This window comes from Melanostigma gelatinosum (assembly GCF_949748355.1).
Source record: "Melanostigma gelatinosum genome assembly, chromosome: 14".
Lineage (NCBI taxonomy): Eukaryota > Metazoa > Chordata > Actinopteri > Perciformes > Zoarcidae > Melanostigma > Melanostigma gelatinosum.
In genome coordinates, this window is record NC_136647.1 from 19,140,387 (window position 1) to 19,159,404 (window position 19,018).

The 19,018-nt window shown below is 45.2% G+C and overlaps 1 protein-coding gene across 2 annotated transcripts in view; it reads left to right on the forward strand.

Moving 5' to 3' along the window:
- The first annotated feature begins 3,675 nt into the window (after positions 1 to 3,675).
- spns2 (SPNS lysolipid transporter 2, sphingosine-1-phosphate) overlaps positions 3,676 to 19,018 on the forward strand; it is a 57,978-nt gene continuing 42,635 nt past the window's right edge. For both annotated transcript variants that reach the window (XM_079283214.1, XM_079283213.1), the window contains exon 1: positions 3,676 to 4,109. In XM_079283214.1, coding sequence (XP_079139340.1) covers positions 3,878 to 4,109 — 232 coding nt within the window. In that variant the 5' untranslated portion in view covers positions 3,676 to 3,877. The remainder of the gene's footprint in view (positions 4,110 to 19,018) is intronic.

Consider the following 19,018-nt stretch of genomic DNA (forward strand, 5'->3'; position numbering starts at 1 on the left):
CAGGAACAACTGTTTACTGGGGCTCCCTCCTAAGCCCTCCGCGTGAGACCACTGGTTGGTTTGGCCCTCGTCTCTTTTCCTGCATCCTCCTTTCCTGGATGTCAGTGCGCGGCCCTATAAAAGCATATTCTTGTCAGTATCGCTTGATCGCTCTCTGCCGAGCCTGCCAGGCTGCACTGTTTGCATCATACTTTCCAGATTCAAAACCGAAGGGGGATTTGCAGACATCAAAGTTATTGGGAAACAAGTGGATGATTGCTTTGAAACTGCTTTTGCAAAACAAACGCCATGAGGGGGGCTTTGGGTTTCGCTGGCAGAAATGTTCAGTCTCAATAAGACAATGCAGGTCGACTCAGTTTATGCGAATGGCTTCAGACCTCAAATCTGATACCATTGCAATGCCAAAGGCCTGCAGGGCAGAGCCAGACAGGAACCCAGCCTTCTCCCAAACGGATGCCAGGATTCTTCTTCATCTGCTACCTCCTTCCCAGATTTAGTTTAACCTTTCACTGATTTACATACTGACGAAAAGACTGGCCGAATTTCACTTCCAGGTGATTTGGCTGAATGCTTTTGTTGAAGTATGCGATGTAAAACTTGCACGGCCAATAACAGGCAAGTTCATCTGGAACAAGAGCCTCTTGGCCGATGTCCCCTCTGGCTTTTTAGCGAAATCAAACTGCACTTGTCAGGAATGCCCCCTCAGCACGCCCACCGTTCACTCGCACGCAGACCTCCGCACTCGTGCTAAATCAACACACACACCTTTTCTGTTCAAACTCCTTCCAGTAAGTCTTGGTTCGCAGTTACAAAATTCCCTATACCCTCGTCTTTTCGGCGATATGGTAGTTGAGGACGATTTGGGATTCCCGTCTTGGCAAAGTCAAAATACACATTGGAATAGTCGAACAATTAGCTGGAGATGTTTGGCTCCTATCTGACAGAACACAGATGACCCAGAAACACTCATCTGCATGCAAGATCGGACCTGTCCCTGCAACCATTCAGAAAAAAGCTCATTCTCCTCATTCCCAATGAAGAGTCGCTGAGTCATCAATATTTCATGTGCACAACACAATGTGCATTGTCACCTCCCTCAGTGGCATTTAAACCATCATTGTAATTAGTTAAAAACTGTCAGAGTCAACAAAGGGAGTTATATCCAAACTGTATGGGAGAACAAAGGCTTTCTCTGACGTCTCTGCCACAGACTGTAATGAAGTTGGGGACACGGCTGTCAGATGAGTACAGAAACCGGCGAAACTGTCAGAACAGAGTCAGTTGCATTGTGTTCATCTTTCCTTCACAGAACCAGATGATACCCCCCTCTAGATTTGTTCTGTATAACCACCAGGAATGCCTCAGACGAGCATGTCCAACAGCAGGATTCATCCAGCGTGACTGCTTCGTTCCGTCTCACCGCTGTGCCCCGAACAGCTTGTTGTGATGAACTGGTTGTTCACCAGTAAATGTGACTTATAAAACAGCCAACTTCGGTGCTCGCACACAAAACATTTCCTTTTTTTTATGTTAAGTGTTTTCATATTTCAGCCGCAAACAATTTGTCAAGAAAATGTTTTGGTGCGAAACTCAATCAGAGCAGACAAGGGGACATTTGTATCAGAGTGAAAGTCTTTGCTCTAATGGGTTTGCTTGTGCTGGTGAGTGAAAAATAACGTCAGCCTCCTCCAGGGACCGTTTAGACTGCCGCTGTTGTCTTTGTGTGAACATCTTCTAAATGCAGAACCCAGCAGAGGAGATTGAGATTGATGAGCAGCTCGGGCTCAGACAGACGCAGTCACGGAAAAATTGTTTGCCCAGACTTGTAGTAAAAGGTGGAATTTCTGCTTCATTTCTGCTTTATTGAACAATGGAGCGACATGAGTGTGGACATATGCTTAATGTACAGTGCACAGAATACGGCTTAGACCTCAGAGAGGCTGTGTAGTTGTTACTGGTATGTTGATTGTGTGTTGTGTCGTGGATTCCCCATTGGAGTTCTACTCCTGGGGTTCCACATTCAAAGAGAACACATGACACGTTGCATCCAACAATGAAATGACGTGAAAGCTCCAGTGGCCGGTATAAGTGTTCAATGTGACATGGCCCTTCTGTCAGAGCTGAATGTGCATGGTAGGAAAGCCCAGAATGTGGAGTTGTCTTTATTTCATTTCCACACACCTTAACAGCAGTTCCTGTTCACCTCTGAACTCATAAAATCAATCTGGTTGTTTCCTTTCTACAGTAATCAATACAGCCCAATACGCAAGGATGTCGCTTGAACTCATCCCGCAATAAAAAAGGTTTAACACACATATTTAGTTCGTTCGTTGGACTTATAAGACACCAGAAATACTGTTGCAGTGGTGAAACATTTGACAGACGTGAACATAAAAACAATAACAAAAAGCTTTCCTTTTTCATGTAATTGTTCAGAAGAAGTGATTGGAAAAGCCATGTGCCGCGTAGCTTTATTATATTGGAGAGATGGCTGATATCTTCAAAAGTAGGCCACTCACACCAAAACAATATAGACTGACAAACAGCACTACGAGGGGAAACATGTACCTTTGATGGTAAACTGACCCTTTAATATCCAATTAATCTACTCTAACAGCACAATCAACACTCATCAGTGACTCAACAGTCATCTCTTTGTTGTCTTTGATGCTGGTTTAACATTTCATCAAAAAATCAACTCCGCTGTCAGCACCAGATTAGATCACTTGTAAAACCCTTCCTGTCTGTTAAGGATTTGTGGAGAACAGTTAACGCTTTCATTTCTTCTTATCGCGCCTCTTACAAATGCAGACTGCTGTATCCCTGTTGTTGAGTGCCGATCGTTTGTCACTCACAATTAGATTTTCACCTCCATTTTTTCCACTTTGTTGTTATGATTTTATACAGTATTATATGTTCTACACTTTTATAAATTCACTGATTGATCATTATAATTGTGTCTGTGTTTTTATTTGATTGTCATCATCGATCGAACAATTCAATCAGTCTGTAAAGCCCGCTGGTCAACATTTGTTGTTTTTAAATCTGCTCTATAAATTAAACTGACTTAACTTATTCTTCAATGAAAAAGTTCCACAAACTGCTAGACATGGCTGTGACAAGCTATGGGACATCAACTAAATACATCTTCTTTAGGAGGTAGAGAACTAAATATATACAAAAATACACAAATAAATCCTGATCTATTTGACACCTCTTACTAAAAATATGAGCAGACCAAGAGGGAGCTACCTTTCATCTTTAAATGTATCTGTGAAACATATACCTTTGTGACTTCTATCAGAAGGTCCTATAATTATTCTGTCATTTTGACTCAGTCAGCAGCCTGATTGCTCCCGAGTAAATGTGAAAGATGCATATCAAATAAATAAATCAAATAAATATATAGATGAATGAAGTCACACCCACCCACCCGTTTCACACCACCGTCCGCTTCCTTAAATAACTGAAAGGTTTTTCCAACCTCACTACTCTCCGGTTACAATTCCCTGGCATCTGCACCACAGTATCAGGTGCGGCTCCATCATTCGCTGCGGGGCTTCGCGAGGGGGCGGAGTCTGTCAAGCCGGGTCACACCCCTGCACTACAGCGCTATGTAAGCTACTCTCCTCAGAAAAAAAAGAAAAAGAATCCTAAGGAGCGCACAGCCTGTCCGCCACCGCACACTGCTAGAAAAATATGATCCCGAGAAGAGCGACTCCTGCGTTTCAACACTTAAGACAACAACTCCACTGAGAATAATTCCAACAGGAATCACAGACCATCGCTGCGCTTGGTCCTTCTTCAATAGTCTCCTCTCCGTTCTCTTACTCTCTCTCTCTCCCTCTCTTCTGCGCTGGATCATTCGTGCCAGACAATGTGTGTGGAGAGCGATGGACGCGAGATCGAAGGCTGCAGCAGTTCGGACGAGGTGCACACGCTGTCGGGCAGCATGAGTCCCGCGCTGAAATCCAACCAGGACCTTCACCCGTGCAAACCGGGGCAGAAATTCCGCGCCGCGCTGCTCAGATGCCACTCACCGGCCGCCGCGGCCGGGATCCTCAGTTTTGGGAACGTCCTCAATTACATGGATAGATACACTGTAGCCGGTAAGTGACTGACTTCTCCCTTTCCGTTCGAGCTTTGTTTTTTGTTTTTTATCTGAGGGGTTCCTGCAAACACCGCAGAGCAGCTCTCCAGTATCCTCTGGAGTGATTGTACATCATGCGCTAATTGCCTGGGAGGCGCTCCAGTCTGGCAGCAGCCAGCACACCTCAGCGGAACAATGGGGCTTTGGCCGAGCGCAGCGCACTGACTGCTAAAACCACCACGCTGTTAATGTTTCAATGGTGGTAGACTTTGCGTGCTGTGGTGAAATTAAACGCATCTCTACGATATCATCTCGAGAAAATGCAGGACAGTAATGTTTCTGTACACGATGCTGCTGGAATTATTGCAGCAGATCGATCAATTAAGGCGATCATCTCTCCATCCACGGACCTGACTGCATGCTTTCGCACTGTGTGTGTGTGTGTGTGTGTGTGTGTGTAGTCATCTATCAGACGAGTTTCAGTGACTGCAAATTGAGAGAGAGAGAGCGAGAGAGAGAGAGCGAGAGATAGAGAGAGAGAGAGACTGTCATTAGTTACTTTAGTCCATCTCATCTAATAGCGCGTGTTTTGCGCGGCAGTTCGCTGTGTGACGCTGTGATGAGGCCATGTGGTCTTCCCACTCAAGTGTCCGCATTTTCTCACTATAGCTGAGGTCCACGACATGATTTATTAAAACTGAACACCGTGTTCGGATGGAAATCAAGCTTTGTGTCTTAGAGGTTGGTAAAATGTGAAAAAGGTCATTTGTATGAGCCTAATTTTGGACTTGATCGATTAATTGATTATTACTAAGATGGCCAATTATATATGTTTTAAAGTCAAGAGAAGAGCTCATTGAGATGATGTCGAGTTTTTGAAGGGCAAAATGTTTTTTCTGTTAAAATATTGCAAGAAAAAGGCAGAATCATATTCCTAAAATAGTCCAGTTTGTGGACTCACAGAAATGCATTTTAGTTGATTATTATGGATTCCTCGCAAAGTAATGAATTGTGCAACTTATTGTTATAACCAATGACCCTGCGCGCATTAAAATGTGACGCATAAATCCAGGTTAACATGGTATCCTCATCTCAGTTTTACAAATATTTGGTACAGTAGCACTTATCAAGCCTTGGACATCGGCCTGTGGCACTGAATGGGTTAACAATAATGCTGCAGCATGGAGAATGGAGGGAAGCGTGTTCATGGGCGAGAGTAGACTCTTCTCTACAAAATGATCCCTTCCTGGCTAAAGTGCACGTTTCTATTCATTATTTTATACACGACATCACACAACAGAAGTCTACTTGAAATTCATTGAAAAAAAATTCCTTTCGATTTTTTTACCTCTTCACCCATTACCTATAGCAAAGCACATCTGGCATCAAGATTTCTGAATTTGATGAATCGGGGAAATTAATGGTGGAATTTCACTCCGTAGCCCGTGGCAGAAAGAAGGAGTGGCTAATCCAAACAGAACAATGTGTACACTCTAAGTAGCCACATGCCTGCAGCTCATCATCCGGCTTCAGGTCCGGTCTGTAAAGAGTCACGCTACACACCCTTGGGCACCTGAGCGATCGTTATGGCGTGGAGGGTTTAGCTGCTCGACCTACAGCCAAGAATGTGTTGATGAGGGGGGGCATATCTAATCTCAGCAATCTTCAAGCACCACTCGGTCACAGCAGATAGCTGGAGAAGCCACGTCCCGCATCCTCAGTCTCGGATGCGTCAGCCTCCCTCTACGGTTTAGCGATTTGTAGTCCTGTCTCCTTGCCCCTCCTCGTGCTTTGATCAGAGGAAACCCCCTCATTAAGGGGCTCGCACAAAATCCTCGATTCTCCGTCCTCTCCATCGTGAGCCCCCTTTATACCTCACGAGTTGCACGGCAGAAAATCCCCCCAGCGAAGCCGTTAACTTGGCAGGAGGACGGGGAAACTGTAGGGAGATGAGGAGAAAAGTGGAAACAGGGAGGAGGAAGGGAGGGCAGGATGATGGTTGTTGGGGAGGGTGGTTGCAGCAGCCCGGGCTAACCCTCGTGGGGAGATGCTGTGCTCGGTGCATGCGGTGCAGAGGGGTCCCTATCCCTTCCAGTCCCTGCCACCTGCACGCTGCCGGGCCGTTTTGCATTATGCATTGGCGGCATATGCGGCTGACCCCTCGCGGAAAGAGGACCAGCAACCATGCGCATCCAACAACTAATACATAGAGCATGAGCTGATCTGCCATTCTGCCTGTCTTCTCTCTCCAGGCTGTTCTCTCCTCTCCTGCTTTGTGAGCTATATTAGAGATTCTGCTGATTGTAAAAATGGGACGTTAATCTTAAATCTTGTCGTTTCCTGATGTCATTTAAGATGAGTTTATTGCATCGTTTTAAGTGGAATTAAGTATCAATTTGTCTGCTTTCCATTTCCACCACCTCGCAGCCGATCTCTCGTTAGCTCTCTGTCTCCTCGTCTCCTTTCTAATCCCTCTGCTTTTCCACTTCTCCAGCTTCCTTGTTCTCTTTCTACAGCAGCAGGTACCCAAAACTCATAGATCTTGATGTCAATTAAGCTAGCATGAGTGCACGCACACAGAAAGCACACACACACACACACACACACAGTAGAAAAGACTCTCCCCACCATTTCAAGAGGGGCTGAATGAGAGAGGGGAGTAGTGAGGGGAGTAGTGAGGGGAGGGGCCGGCTGCTGCAGTGGCAGGCAGTCAGAGGGAAGTGGACACAGAATGCGGGCTGAGCACGAGCGATGTTGTCCCCCCCCCCCACGTCAAAAGGTCTTTGTACCAACAGCCATTACTGTAGTGTGTGTGGATCACTAAAGCATTGTCACAGAGACAGAGGGTGACCATTCTAGACACCGGGGCTATTCTGCTCCACAACAATGATGGGAAAATTGCACCAACCAACGCACAGCGGCAGCATCAAAGACTTGGATCTTTCTGTTGATCCCCAGTGTCAGAGGTGAAGCCACACACACGTTCATAAAAAACAAAAAACCCTCCACATACAAAGTTAAGTTGATGATTTCAACGTTTGACTTCTCCAAGATGATGGTGAGAACCACAAAAGAAGAGAGAAGTTGCAACGACTGTTTCATTTTTACGAGGTTGTTTAGCTCTGGATTTTATAGACGCTCAGCCAATATGTCTTTTACAAGACTTGAATATTTAATGCCACCAGTGTGTGAGGAGGGACGGCGAATTGTTTGAGGCTTGAGCTGCATATTGGAGATGTCATCCTTCAAATTCACAACAGGGCGTCACCTTTAGTCTAGAAAATGAAATGTAGTGTAATGTAAGCAAATTAATACATTTCCACTTCACCATCCCTTAAACGGCTCCTTCCACCTCTTTTAAAAGGCATCTAATTCATAATTCAGTTCATGGTCAACTCTGGATCATCAGAGGGCTGCAGGCAGTCCATATTTATATGTTGTGGAGTTGGCAAAGAGAAAGGGATCTGTTTCAGACACACTCATGGTCCAAATCCATGTGTAAAGAAAGTCAAGTCAGCTACATGCAGTGAGCTGGACATCAGGCCTCAGCTGTTCAGCCTGACCGGGAATGCTCCTTCAGAAGCCTGTGCTTGTTTTTACGACCGTCTGTGAAGCAGACAGAGCAGTAATGAGGAGCGTCTGGGATATTTGAGGGTGTCCCGATAAGGCCGATGGTGCCCTTACTGCAGTTCAGAATAGCAGTGTGCAGGGAAATGAGGTTGAGATTGGACTGTACCAGATTGGAGCGGAGCTGGATGAGTTACGATGCTCCGGTTGGGTCACTTGTGTCTGGCCTTTGGAAGCCGCAGCCACTTTTATTCATCTACCATTTGCTTTTTAGAGTGCAGATAGGAGCTCTGAGATTTAGAAGGCCACCAGGTTTAATTTCATTTGAGGTGGCTTTGGAACCTTAAATCCCTGTGTTGGTCTCTGCGCAGACCCACATCAGACAGTCCAAGCTCCTGGACAGTTTATCACAAAGAGGGGATTAAGCGTTTCTTCAGAGAATATGAGGATGTGGGAGGCAGACACTCAGCACTTAACGTTATTTGCTTCTTGGTAAGTCAGTAAACCCTGATGCGTGCACCCGGAGTCGCCCCCTTCTCAGCCAGCAATGGGGCAGTTTGGGGGGCATACCGACTGCAGCCTAATCTGGGGTGAACAGAAATTTTGGGGAGCCGTAGATTAGCGTTGTCTCAGTCAAGCTGTCATTCTGGGAATACCAGTAAAAAAAAAATAAAACAGGGTCACGTCCTATTGGACAAGTGAAGGACCCTTGCATGTGAATTTTTGGCATCTTGCATTAGGACACAGATCACCGTGTGGTAATAATCCTCTTAAAGCCAGCTCTGGCACTCTGCAAGAAAGATGTAGCGATCTATGCAGTCTGACAGGCTATGCAGATTCATTTTGGGGTTCCTCATGATCACCGTCCACATAAGCCATTCCTCTGCGTCTTCTTACAAAGGGGAAATGCTGTGCTTATTTTCCGTCTCTTACATGTTTTTGCTTTCTGTTGTCACAACTTTAAGATCACTTTCTGGGGCGGAAGTGCACAAAGTCAAAGAAAAGGGCACCACTTTCAGTTCCACAGAGGACAGAGAAGAAGAGAAGTGAAGACAGCGTCGGTGTCCGTCGGGCACATTTGGGAATAAAGCAACTTTTACGCAAAAACAAAAGTAGAAAAACAACGTTTGCTGGTAGACGTCCCCGCAGCGGAACATGTCAGGATGAGAAATACAGGAAGTGTCTCCTCACTACTGAACTGTGTAAAAGGCTGTGTGGGCCATGCTCCAGTTGCTTTGGGGTTTAGCTGTTGGTTGATTCACCCTTCACTCTTCTCCCCATTTCAACATCTCTGGTTTTATAGCGTTCACATTAAAAAGGTCCCCAAACAACAGCAGAGGCATTAAAAAGATGGAAGGGCCTCTAGTAATCCACTTCATAGGGCTGCTGCGTCTTTCTTCCCGTGCTTTTTCCATTTGATGTGGAGCCGTTTGGAATTAGACTCGAGGTCCCGTACAGTATGAAACGTCTCTGTGAAAGACATCTTTCATGCGTTATGTTTCGACATCTTTTACATCACTGTTGACAGCAAAATATTGACGCGATATTCAACAGATGTTAAATGGAACAATTACATGATATCCTACCAAGTGGACTTTTCCAGACTGGTTTCCCACAGATATCCCACTAATCTCTTTACGTCTATATCCTGGCGTGCCGTTCCCGCTGCTGTGAGAAAACAGTCTGTGTGTTCTTTAGGCTCCGATTTAGCCGACGTCTGTAATAGTAACCGGTGAATTAGACGGGAGTTTCGTCCTCTGCCAGACAGCGCAGACCCTTTCATGTGGCTACTCCGGATTTTACCCTCAAGTAGACGTACTTTCGCACCGCTTCGTGGCTCAGCTGATGGTCACTTTGCTGTGACTCGTCCCCTTCTGTACAGCTGTTATTTTGGCATCGCCCCAACCCTGCATCCGACATCACTCATCACAGCTATGAGGCCATTACACGTGCTGCATTCTGGAGAGGGTATTTTTACTCTGTGCTGCCCACGCTAAAGACACACGGTTTGATTTGACGGGTTAGGGGAATACTTCGACGGGAATAGTTTGTGAGGCGACGTGGACGGCGATTGACCCTTCGCTAAGTCCCGCCCCTCGAAGGCAGACTGGCCAATCATTTGAAATTGAGCAGAGTTCTCCTTCTCTGAGTGGCTCTTTCAACAAACGCTGCCTTTTTCTTGTCATTTAACTTCTTGGAGGTGCTTCGGATACTGGGAATTTTGTGCAATTTGGCACGCAAGCCAGAATTTGCGAAAATTGCAGTCTGATTGGGGTGTACAGCTGCGGTATGAAAAATTGGCTCGATACCAACTCGACCCAACATTGGGTTTCACCTAGCTGTATGAAATTTGGTAGGTATGCGGATCGTGATGAGACGCACAAAACATCCTCTTGGAGTTTTTCATTAAACCAAACAGGAAGTCGGCCATTTCGAATTTTATGACGTTTTCTGACCGTTTCAAGGCGTCATACTTTTAACTGGTTCTTATCGTTTAACTTCCAGAAGCTTGACGATTTGAGTGGCAGCCCGATAATCATTGACCTCCCCTTTGTCATTAGAGGAGTGTGTGGACATAAGGACAGGGCGCTGGTGTTTTCTTTGGTGTTGTGTTGTGTTGTGCCTCCACCTACAAGTTTGCTTAACAGGGATTACAGCCCTGAGATAAGCACAGTATCTGCCAACTTCAGTCCAGTTTGTCGGAGTGACAGCGAGATGAGTCACGAGCAGAAGCAGAGGGATTCTCCCACTCTCCATCCAGCGCAATTAGCCCCCCATGTTAAGAAAGACGTCCCACCCTTCCTGTCCCATTATCCAAGAAGACTATTTATCGAAAGAAAGAGCTGAAATTCATTTCTTCAGGCAGATGGCAAGAGCGCAGGAAGGAAGGAGGAGAGATTGGGGATGCGTTGAGCAATTTCTTGTGTTTGACACACTGTCAAATAGAAGATTATCCCTGCTTAGAAAATGTGATGGGAAAAAATTAGCTCTCCTCACTCCCCGCATTCCGTCTCTCACGATAATCTTAAATTTTAACAGGGAAGTCTCAGAGCCGCAGTGTTGTTGAAATTGCAATATGTTGGTCTTCGGATTGTTTCTATATCCATTATGGACTGTGGAAAATAATTGCATCGTGCGTTATTCTACAGATGAACAGTCAAAAGCAAAAACTATTTTATTAGTCAGGTGACTGAAACTTTCACTGCTCAGACTACATTGGACATTTTCATTTCCTCCAGCCAGTCCAAACACACATACACACAAATAGATATTTACCCAAATAAAAGAAAAAATGCAACACAAGTGACATTTCTGTGTTGTGAAAGCTCGTATTCAAATGTTCCCCTGAGTCCAGTGCTGTAGCTGAGACCGCTGTTAAATTCGATGAAGAAATGGAAATAGAAGACAATGCAATCCATTTCTCATGCTTGCAAAACACACACACACACACACACACAGTGAATATTGATCAACAGAACAGGCAGCTTGGAATTTGTTACGAGTGATGAAACCGTAATGTCCTGAGACACACTGAAATTGGATTTTTCTCTGACACATTAACAAGTTGTTCTTGAGAGAGTTGGAATCTAACATTGACCTGCTCGCAGCATGAGATACAAACCAGCAGACCAGCAGCTAGCGGTGATATTAGCGCTCAGCTCCTGGAAGCTCTCACAGCTGCTGGGATAATATTTAGAGTGCTTATTTACAGCAGCTCTATATTTGAAAAGCCTTCCCTGTTGAGGAAAACTGTAATCTTCCCCCTCCATTTACATGTGATCGAGTCAATAGTGGAGCCCGGCACAGGGATTGTGTAATCTTTTATAGCCACCTATCAGACCCAGGATAATATCTTGTGTGCATGTGTGTGTGTGTGTGTGAGTGTGTCTGTGTTCTCTTGCATGTTTCATCAGCTCTTTTTTGATTTCATTTGTGGATATCAGTCATGTTGTCAGAGCTCGATGAGATTGCAGCAGGATTTTCATTACTGCGTTTGGCGTACTGTGTTTGTGGGAAGAGCCGGGGTTGAGTGAGGGCGCCGACCTTTGTCAGAGACTTAAATGTCCTGGGTCAGAGGTGGACACACACACACACACACACACACACACACACACACACACACACACACACACACACACACACACACACACACACACACACACACACACTCACACACAGGCAGGCACAGCCCTTAGTGTTTTTCTGCTGAAAGAGTTTCACACAGGATTGAATTCCTATGAGAATGTGTCATTGGTTTTGCGTTTTTCAAGACGTCACATAAGTGCATATGCAGGTATTAAACTTAATGTTGGGCTGGCAGCAACGCATTATCTTATCCGGCCTCTCGTTTACAATCAGAATGGTTGATTACGCCTCACTGCACCATGGGAGGGTTATTACAGCGTTCTTTTGATTCTTTAGCACCATAAATGTTTACTGGTCCATGTTTAACTGCATACATCTGCGGGCAGCTTGTCAACTCAATACTCAATGTATTTATAACACTGAATATGATGCGTTCGACTTTAAGCCGAATCTGAATGTGGTCGTCGCGGCATGAAATTGAGGGACTTGCGATGTTCAGCGATGTTTAGGAGTCAAGACCGCAGCCAGTGTCCCGTGTCGTCATTCAGGTTGTTGATGGAGGTATGTGGGCAGCACGCCAGTGCAAAGCTGCATGTGCATTTTTCTTCTCATAGTTAAATGACTGACTGCTTAGTGCATAAGGCCCGAGGCTCATGTGCTGTAGGTATGTGGGCCATTCTTTAAGGAAACACGCGTGGTATTCGCAGGAAGTCAGAGAGGAAGAGAGGTGGAAAGGAAGGTGTGTTTCCCCACGCCGAGAAGAACTCTAACTCTCGATCGGTGGTTGAGAACTTTTTTTATCATGTAAAATGAGTTCAGAAATCAAATTGTGTGAAATAATTTCCATCTTGAGACACAAGATTCAAACTGGCCTGTGATGTAATTTTATATAAGTTTGGGCAAAAATACATATTTGGGTTTCTCAGAGTGTTTGATGAAATAGCAGAGGAAGTAATGAGATGCAAATCTCATTCATGAGACAGTGAAAGATGAACCCCCCCCCCCCACAACCTTGTGCACGACTGATTTTCTTCCAATTTCACACATTCTCACCCATTTCTATGAAAACAACTCGATAGAAACTCACTACACACAATAAATTCTTCGATTTAAAAGATAAGGTGCCACTCACATCAGCCATAAAGAAGCAGCTGGGCCCTATCGCCCCTGAATTCTCCATTTTGTGGAGCCTAAGCACTGCGATTACCCAGAGAAGATAGTCGCGCTGTAGCCGTTTGATGCTAAATTGAGCTGAAAACACAAATCGTCACCAATTTCCTTCTGTTTTTATCACGGCTTGAGGTCATGTGCACGCTCTCCTCTGCTCTGCGGTTTAGACAGTCAGCTCAACAGCCTGTGGACATCTTATCATTACGCTTTACAGCTCACACTGTGCGTGGATCAAGAGGAAGTCAGATGAAGTAGATGAGTCAGGTGTCAAGCCGAGAGCTTAGACATCTGTAGATCTGTAAAGTATCAAGTATTAAAATGAATATATCAGCAGCATTTTACTGGATGCTGCTTAATCTTTGGATGATTAAAGACGCCTTAATGAGCAGCATTAAGTAAGATGAAGAAAGCCTGTCTACTCTGGACATACAGTTTATGATGATTATGCGGCAAGACCTTTTAATGTGCCCCATAGTGGATTCCCCACATCCTCAGGAAATGAAAAGAAGAGAGTGAGGAGAAATAAAATCTCATTAGAAAACACTACATAATGACTTTAATCCTCCACACTGTTCTGTAAAAATAGTGCTGGGATTACTGACAGCACTTTTAACACTGGCACTCACACGCAGTGACGTCAGTGAAGTCTCATGCTGTTTTATCTTGACACAACCCTACATATCCTGTTGGTCGCTCCATTGGTTGGTCATTTTGGTCCGAACCTAACAGCTCAACAACTATGACATTGTGGCTGCATGTTCCTCAGAGGTAGAATCCTATACAGTTTGGGGATCCTCTGACTTTTGATTTAGTTCCACCAGCAGGTCAAAGTTTTGAATTAACTTTGACCTGCTACATTCATGCTCCCCAGGGGATGAATGGTAATGTGATCCTGTAGAATAAATCCCTTTAGATCCTACACACTGTTCCTTTAATTGGTCCAGCACAAATTGTGGGTTTGTGAGAGGGACAATGTCAGCATCACTTCTCTATTAATTCAATCCGGAGACAGTTTGAGCCTCTCTCTGGTTAACGTGGCTCCTTCTCCAAATTCCACATAAAACGCACTCCTCCGTATCCACATTCAACGCTGAGTTCAACTGCTGTTCAGTATTCCTGAGAGACGCTGGTGTGAACGAGTGCAGCTCACGGAGATCCCCTGGCAGTCAGACAGTCTCATCTCATCTCAAATACCTCTGCTTCGCGTCACTGCATGTCCTTCCAATACTTCTAAAGCATTCTCTCGTATACGAACACTTGGGCTAGCCCCGGATGTATTATTGATGAGCTGTAGGTTTAGTCTGCTCCCTTGATGCTTCACTATGCATCCTCTCCACTCCCATCAAATATTTAGCACGTATGGCTGGAACTAATGCACCGTGGCCCTCGAGCGGAATTCAAGCTTTTTGATTGGTGAAAGAAAATTAGTAATATTTTACGTTCAGTGTTTCTCACTAAAACACATTGTGCATCCTTGAGGTCTAACAAGCATGTTGACAACAGTTTCTTCCTCATAAAACATGTGCATCTTTCTGCTCCATAGCACTGTTACTGGTAAAAAAAAAACTCCACACGGTTCCATTAATCTACAGAAATCAACTCTCAAATTGAATATATTCAATTCCGGCTTCAAAACAGTGGCCTCTAAACTTGTCAACAGAATGACTATGAGGTCTTACATGCGCGTTCGATTCGCTACCAACAGAGAAGCAGGACTATCCAGCGTGCACTCACACACTTCCCATCTCTCGCAGATTTCTATTCTCCTGTACGAGCTCTGAAAAGCCTCTTGCGCAGGCACAGCTCTGCACTGTTTCCCAGACATTTGCAGCACGTTTCCTTTCTGTGTGGCAGGCAGAGGAAGTGGAATGGAAAAAAGCGCACCCCCGCCCACTGCGGACCACATGGCAAGGGAGGAGAGCAGTCGGTCAGGAGCCCGCCGGCCACAGTCGGGCATATTTGTGGTCAGCTTTCTCCTCTGAGACGCTGTGCAGCGCGGCCTGCCTCTGCACTCTGTCGCTCTCTCTCTCTTTCCCCGCGCTGTTACTGCCGCTGTCTCTCAAGCGCGCAAATCCCAAAATTGGTCACGTGAAGGACCAGAAAAGATACACTTTCTCCTCCCTCATTATGCCCCCCCCCCCTTCTTCCTCTCCCAGACTATTTATACTGATGGGGTTGACACATGACAAGGAATCACCCCTTAGCACAGGGGTCTCAAACTCCCGGCCCGCGGGCCGAATCCGGCCCGCTACGTCATTTTATATGGCCCGCGAATCCGCCAGTCAAAATGATGAGATTGAAAGTCAAAATGATGAGATACTTAAACAGTCATAGAAGCAGCTCTTTGGCTGGTTACTGTACATTTAACATGGAAATGTATTGTGAGCACATTGAAGACTACTTTCAACTGTGAATGCAGAGCGTTATTTAACAATATGTTACGAGTGGTGACATTTATAACCGGCCCTTTGTGGGCGACCATGATGCTGATGTGGCCCGGAGTGGAAATGAGTTTGAGACCCCTGCCTTAGCAGGAATGGAGGGGAAGGATCTGGCCACATCAGCAGAGCGGTTCTCCGCTGTCCGTCACACTCTAGCCAGAATGAATGACTTCCATCCATTGGCTCCATCTCACTCCGACACACACACACAGTGAAACCAGGGGAAAGGGGAGCACACACACACATATATATACTATATATATGTACTGTATATATAAACAATGGAAACAAATGCTTTGCAAAACAAATCCAGCCCAGACTGACCCGGTTTTAGCCACCACCTATTTCTTTCCTCCTCATGACTCCTCTGCTCTCTCCGCGTGTCTCTCCAACGCTGTTAAATTGGACTGCTCTTCTCTCTTTCCTCTTAGCCTAGTTTCTATGTGCAGAAATAGAACCGAGGGGGGCCAGAGATCCATGAGTCTCTGTTGGGGATTTGATGTGAAATCTGTCCTCTCCAAGCTGATGTAGTTCTGTGCGTGCATATCCGTGTATGGCCGTATGGGGCGTGGAGCGTGTGTGTGTTCACGTACGGTGTATTTGTGAGTGTCTGGTGGTCCCAGAGGAGCAATGCTGGCAGAGTGCGTCACTACACCAAAAGCTGGCCTTGCAGAAACAGCATGCTGTATCCTCATTTCAATGTTTCCTCTGGATCACGCCGTCGTGTTGTTTTCACTGAAGACTTCGGGGAAGTTAACCTCTGCCTGTCAAATTGTATATGTGATGTTTTTATTTCAAAACATGACGCAAAAGAAACAAAAACAAGACGTGTGTGTCAGTATTCGGGAGCTGCGTTTGATCTACATGGATTCACAAACCCTGGCCTGTACGGTTAGTAAGTCTTCTGCTGGTAGACGTATAATGGAAACAGCAAAGACTGAAAGAAAGTATTATTCATAATCGAAGAATGATCACTCAGTGCTCTGAATGCAGCAGTTGTGGCGTGTTCACCGTTCATTTGAGTAATTTCTTCTCAAGCTACACTGAAAACAGTGGTCATGAAGGCGGCCGTTATGAGAGTGGAATAAGTGTCAGACACAGGGAGGTTTGGCTCAACTCAACTGCTGTGTGTGTGTGTGTGTGTGTGTGTCAGAGGGTGTGTGCTGCTACCTTGAATGAAGATGGAAGTAACCGGTGTTACTGTTGTGTGCTGTCAGGAAGTTCCACATTCCTGCCATGTTTCACACTCGGTATCATGCTCAGATGAACCCCCCCCCCTCCGGAGGCCCAAGAGAAACTCATTAACGTTAAATGCAATCTCGTTGCAACCACAGTGGTGACTGGGTATGTAGCTTTAATGTTAAATGTCCCTCTTGTCAGTGTTGCTGTGGTGTTGCACTTGGTATTTCAGGCATCGTGTAATAACCTGTGTAACTAAGGGACATGTGAGCAGATACGGCTTTGTGAGATGCAACCGCAATGAGGAGCTTAGCATTCAAAAAAAAGAGGCAGTTTTTGAGATTTCGGCAAGCTGAGCTCCTTTGTGGTTTTCTTGACCTTTATCTGGTACAGCATCGCCATGGCAACTAAACTGGGTGCTGCCAGCTTGCATGGGCGAGGGCCTGTGGTTAGGGCTGGGCGATATGGCCTAAAAAAAAAATCTCCGATTTTTTTACAAAAAATCCGATTCACGATTTAAATCGATTTTTTTCCCCCAAAATTTTTTGCAGATGACAGAAGCTGTTGAAAACAATTTTTTCTTTTATTTTGTGATGATTTTCCCAAGTAGGTTGATAAAAATAAAGTGCAAACAAAACCTGAACATTGTAGAAAGGTGCCTGTAGTATACAAAAAGTATTTGGTCACTCTTTTGTTTGCCTGAATCATTTAAATATAAAATTAAATTAAACATAACATTAAATGGCATTAAATAGTAGCCTTCCATTGTAAACAACTGTGCAAATGTAACTTTTTACAGTAAGCTTTTCTAACTGAATACACTGATACAAACACAGCATGAAATAAAATGTATATGACCCTTTAACATTCACATTTTCAAAAGTGCAACATCTGATCTAACATCAACATAACATATTTTGCACAGTAAATAAGTGCATGTAAACAAAATCAAGTGCATTCACAACATAACCAACAGTATTAAACAGTAGTGCATGTTTTTTCTAAATATTTTTTGCCAGGAAGACAAGCCTGTCTACTACCTCTGGCTTCAGGCATGCACGGTGGCATGTAACAATGCCCCCCCCCCACACACTGAAAAGCCTCTCAGAGGGGGCACTTGTAGCTGGCACAGAGAGGTATTTCTTTGCTAAAGTACTTAGCCTTGGAAAGTTAAGTTGGTGACGCTTCCACCAGTCAAGTGGATCGGTGTCTGGGTCAACCTGCTGGACCACAGGTCAGTTGTTGCGGAGTAGAATGACATCCCCTCCAGCTCCGCAGAGATCCTTTGGCGTGTACTATTGTACAGCCGAGGCAAGGCAACGTCAGAAAAATGTTTACGGCTTGGTAGCACGTACCTGGGGTCCAAAGCTTTGAGACGGTGAATAAACCCCGGCTTTTCCACGGTGTATATGGGCACCATATCTTTTGCGATATACATCGCGACTGCATCCGTGATGGCTTTCCACCGGGCACTCTTCTTCTCATGCGGAGTACAGTTGGTGAATGTCTCCAAAATGCTGGGTTGTTTTTGTGAGGTGGCGGCGGCAGCAGTGAAGCTGCTGGCCGCCATTGTTTTAGTTTGTAAACAATGCGCGCGCACTCTACTACGGGAAAAAGGGGTGGGGGCGATTTTCTCGATTTTCAATAAAACACATCGCCTTAAAGCACACATTCGAATTAATCGATTAAATCGATTTATCGCCCAGCCCTACCTGTGGTACTGCATTATCAGATATATATCACTGGGTCTCTCTTTCCCAATAACCCAATGGTCGTTACGTTTCCTCGGAAAAGTCCAAAAACATGAATCTCAGGCTGAGGAGAAAAAAAAGAAAGGGGAGATGTAGAGGAGGGAAATCAGAGGGACAGAGTTTGATTGCCAACATTGAGATCAGAGATGATAGTTGTTATAGGCTGCTACAAAAACACAGAGCTGCCGGCTCTCTGCAGTCCTTTACAGATCAGCACACTTCATTACACAGCTCGTTGCACTCGAATCTAGTAAAACAAACACTGATACTCTGATCACCATCACCATCCACCGCTTCACTGCTTCTTCACAATAACTTCTCATGCAATAGCTTCATGTGCTTTTAATAGACCTGTAGTTGGAGGACTTCATCACACAGTTCTCGTTCATCTTACACCCACGGCTCCGTTTTCCTATTGTTCCAGTGAACAGCATGTTTTGCCAACTCTACCTTTATTAATCGTCCGGTAATTGTGCGGTTAGTGTAGACGGGTGTGGCTCAGACAAATGCAGACTCTGTCCAGGAGGGACGCTCCACCATCTGGCGTAGGAATCCCCCTCCCAGCAGGCTGTGTGTGCATGTGTGTGTGTGTGTGAGAACGTCTTCCAGGATAATTAGAGTAGAGCTGCAGTTGTACAGTACACTGTTAAAACCCTGTTGTCGCTGTTTGACAGACTTGACAAGGGGGAGGGGGGCCGAGGCGCTGTCGCAGCCAACCTGTCTGCCGAGGCCAT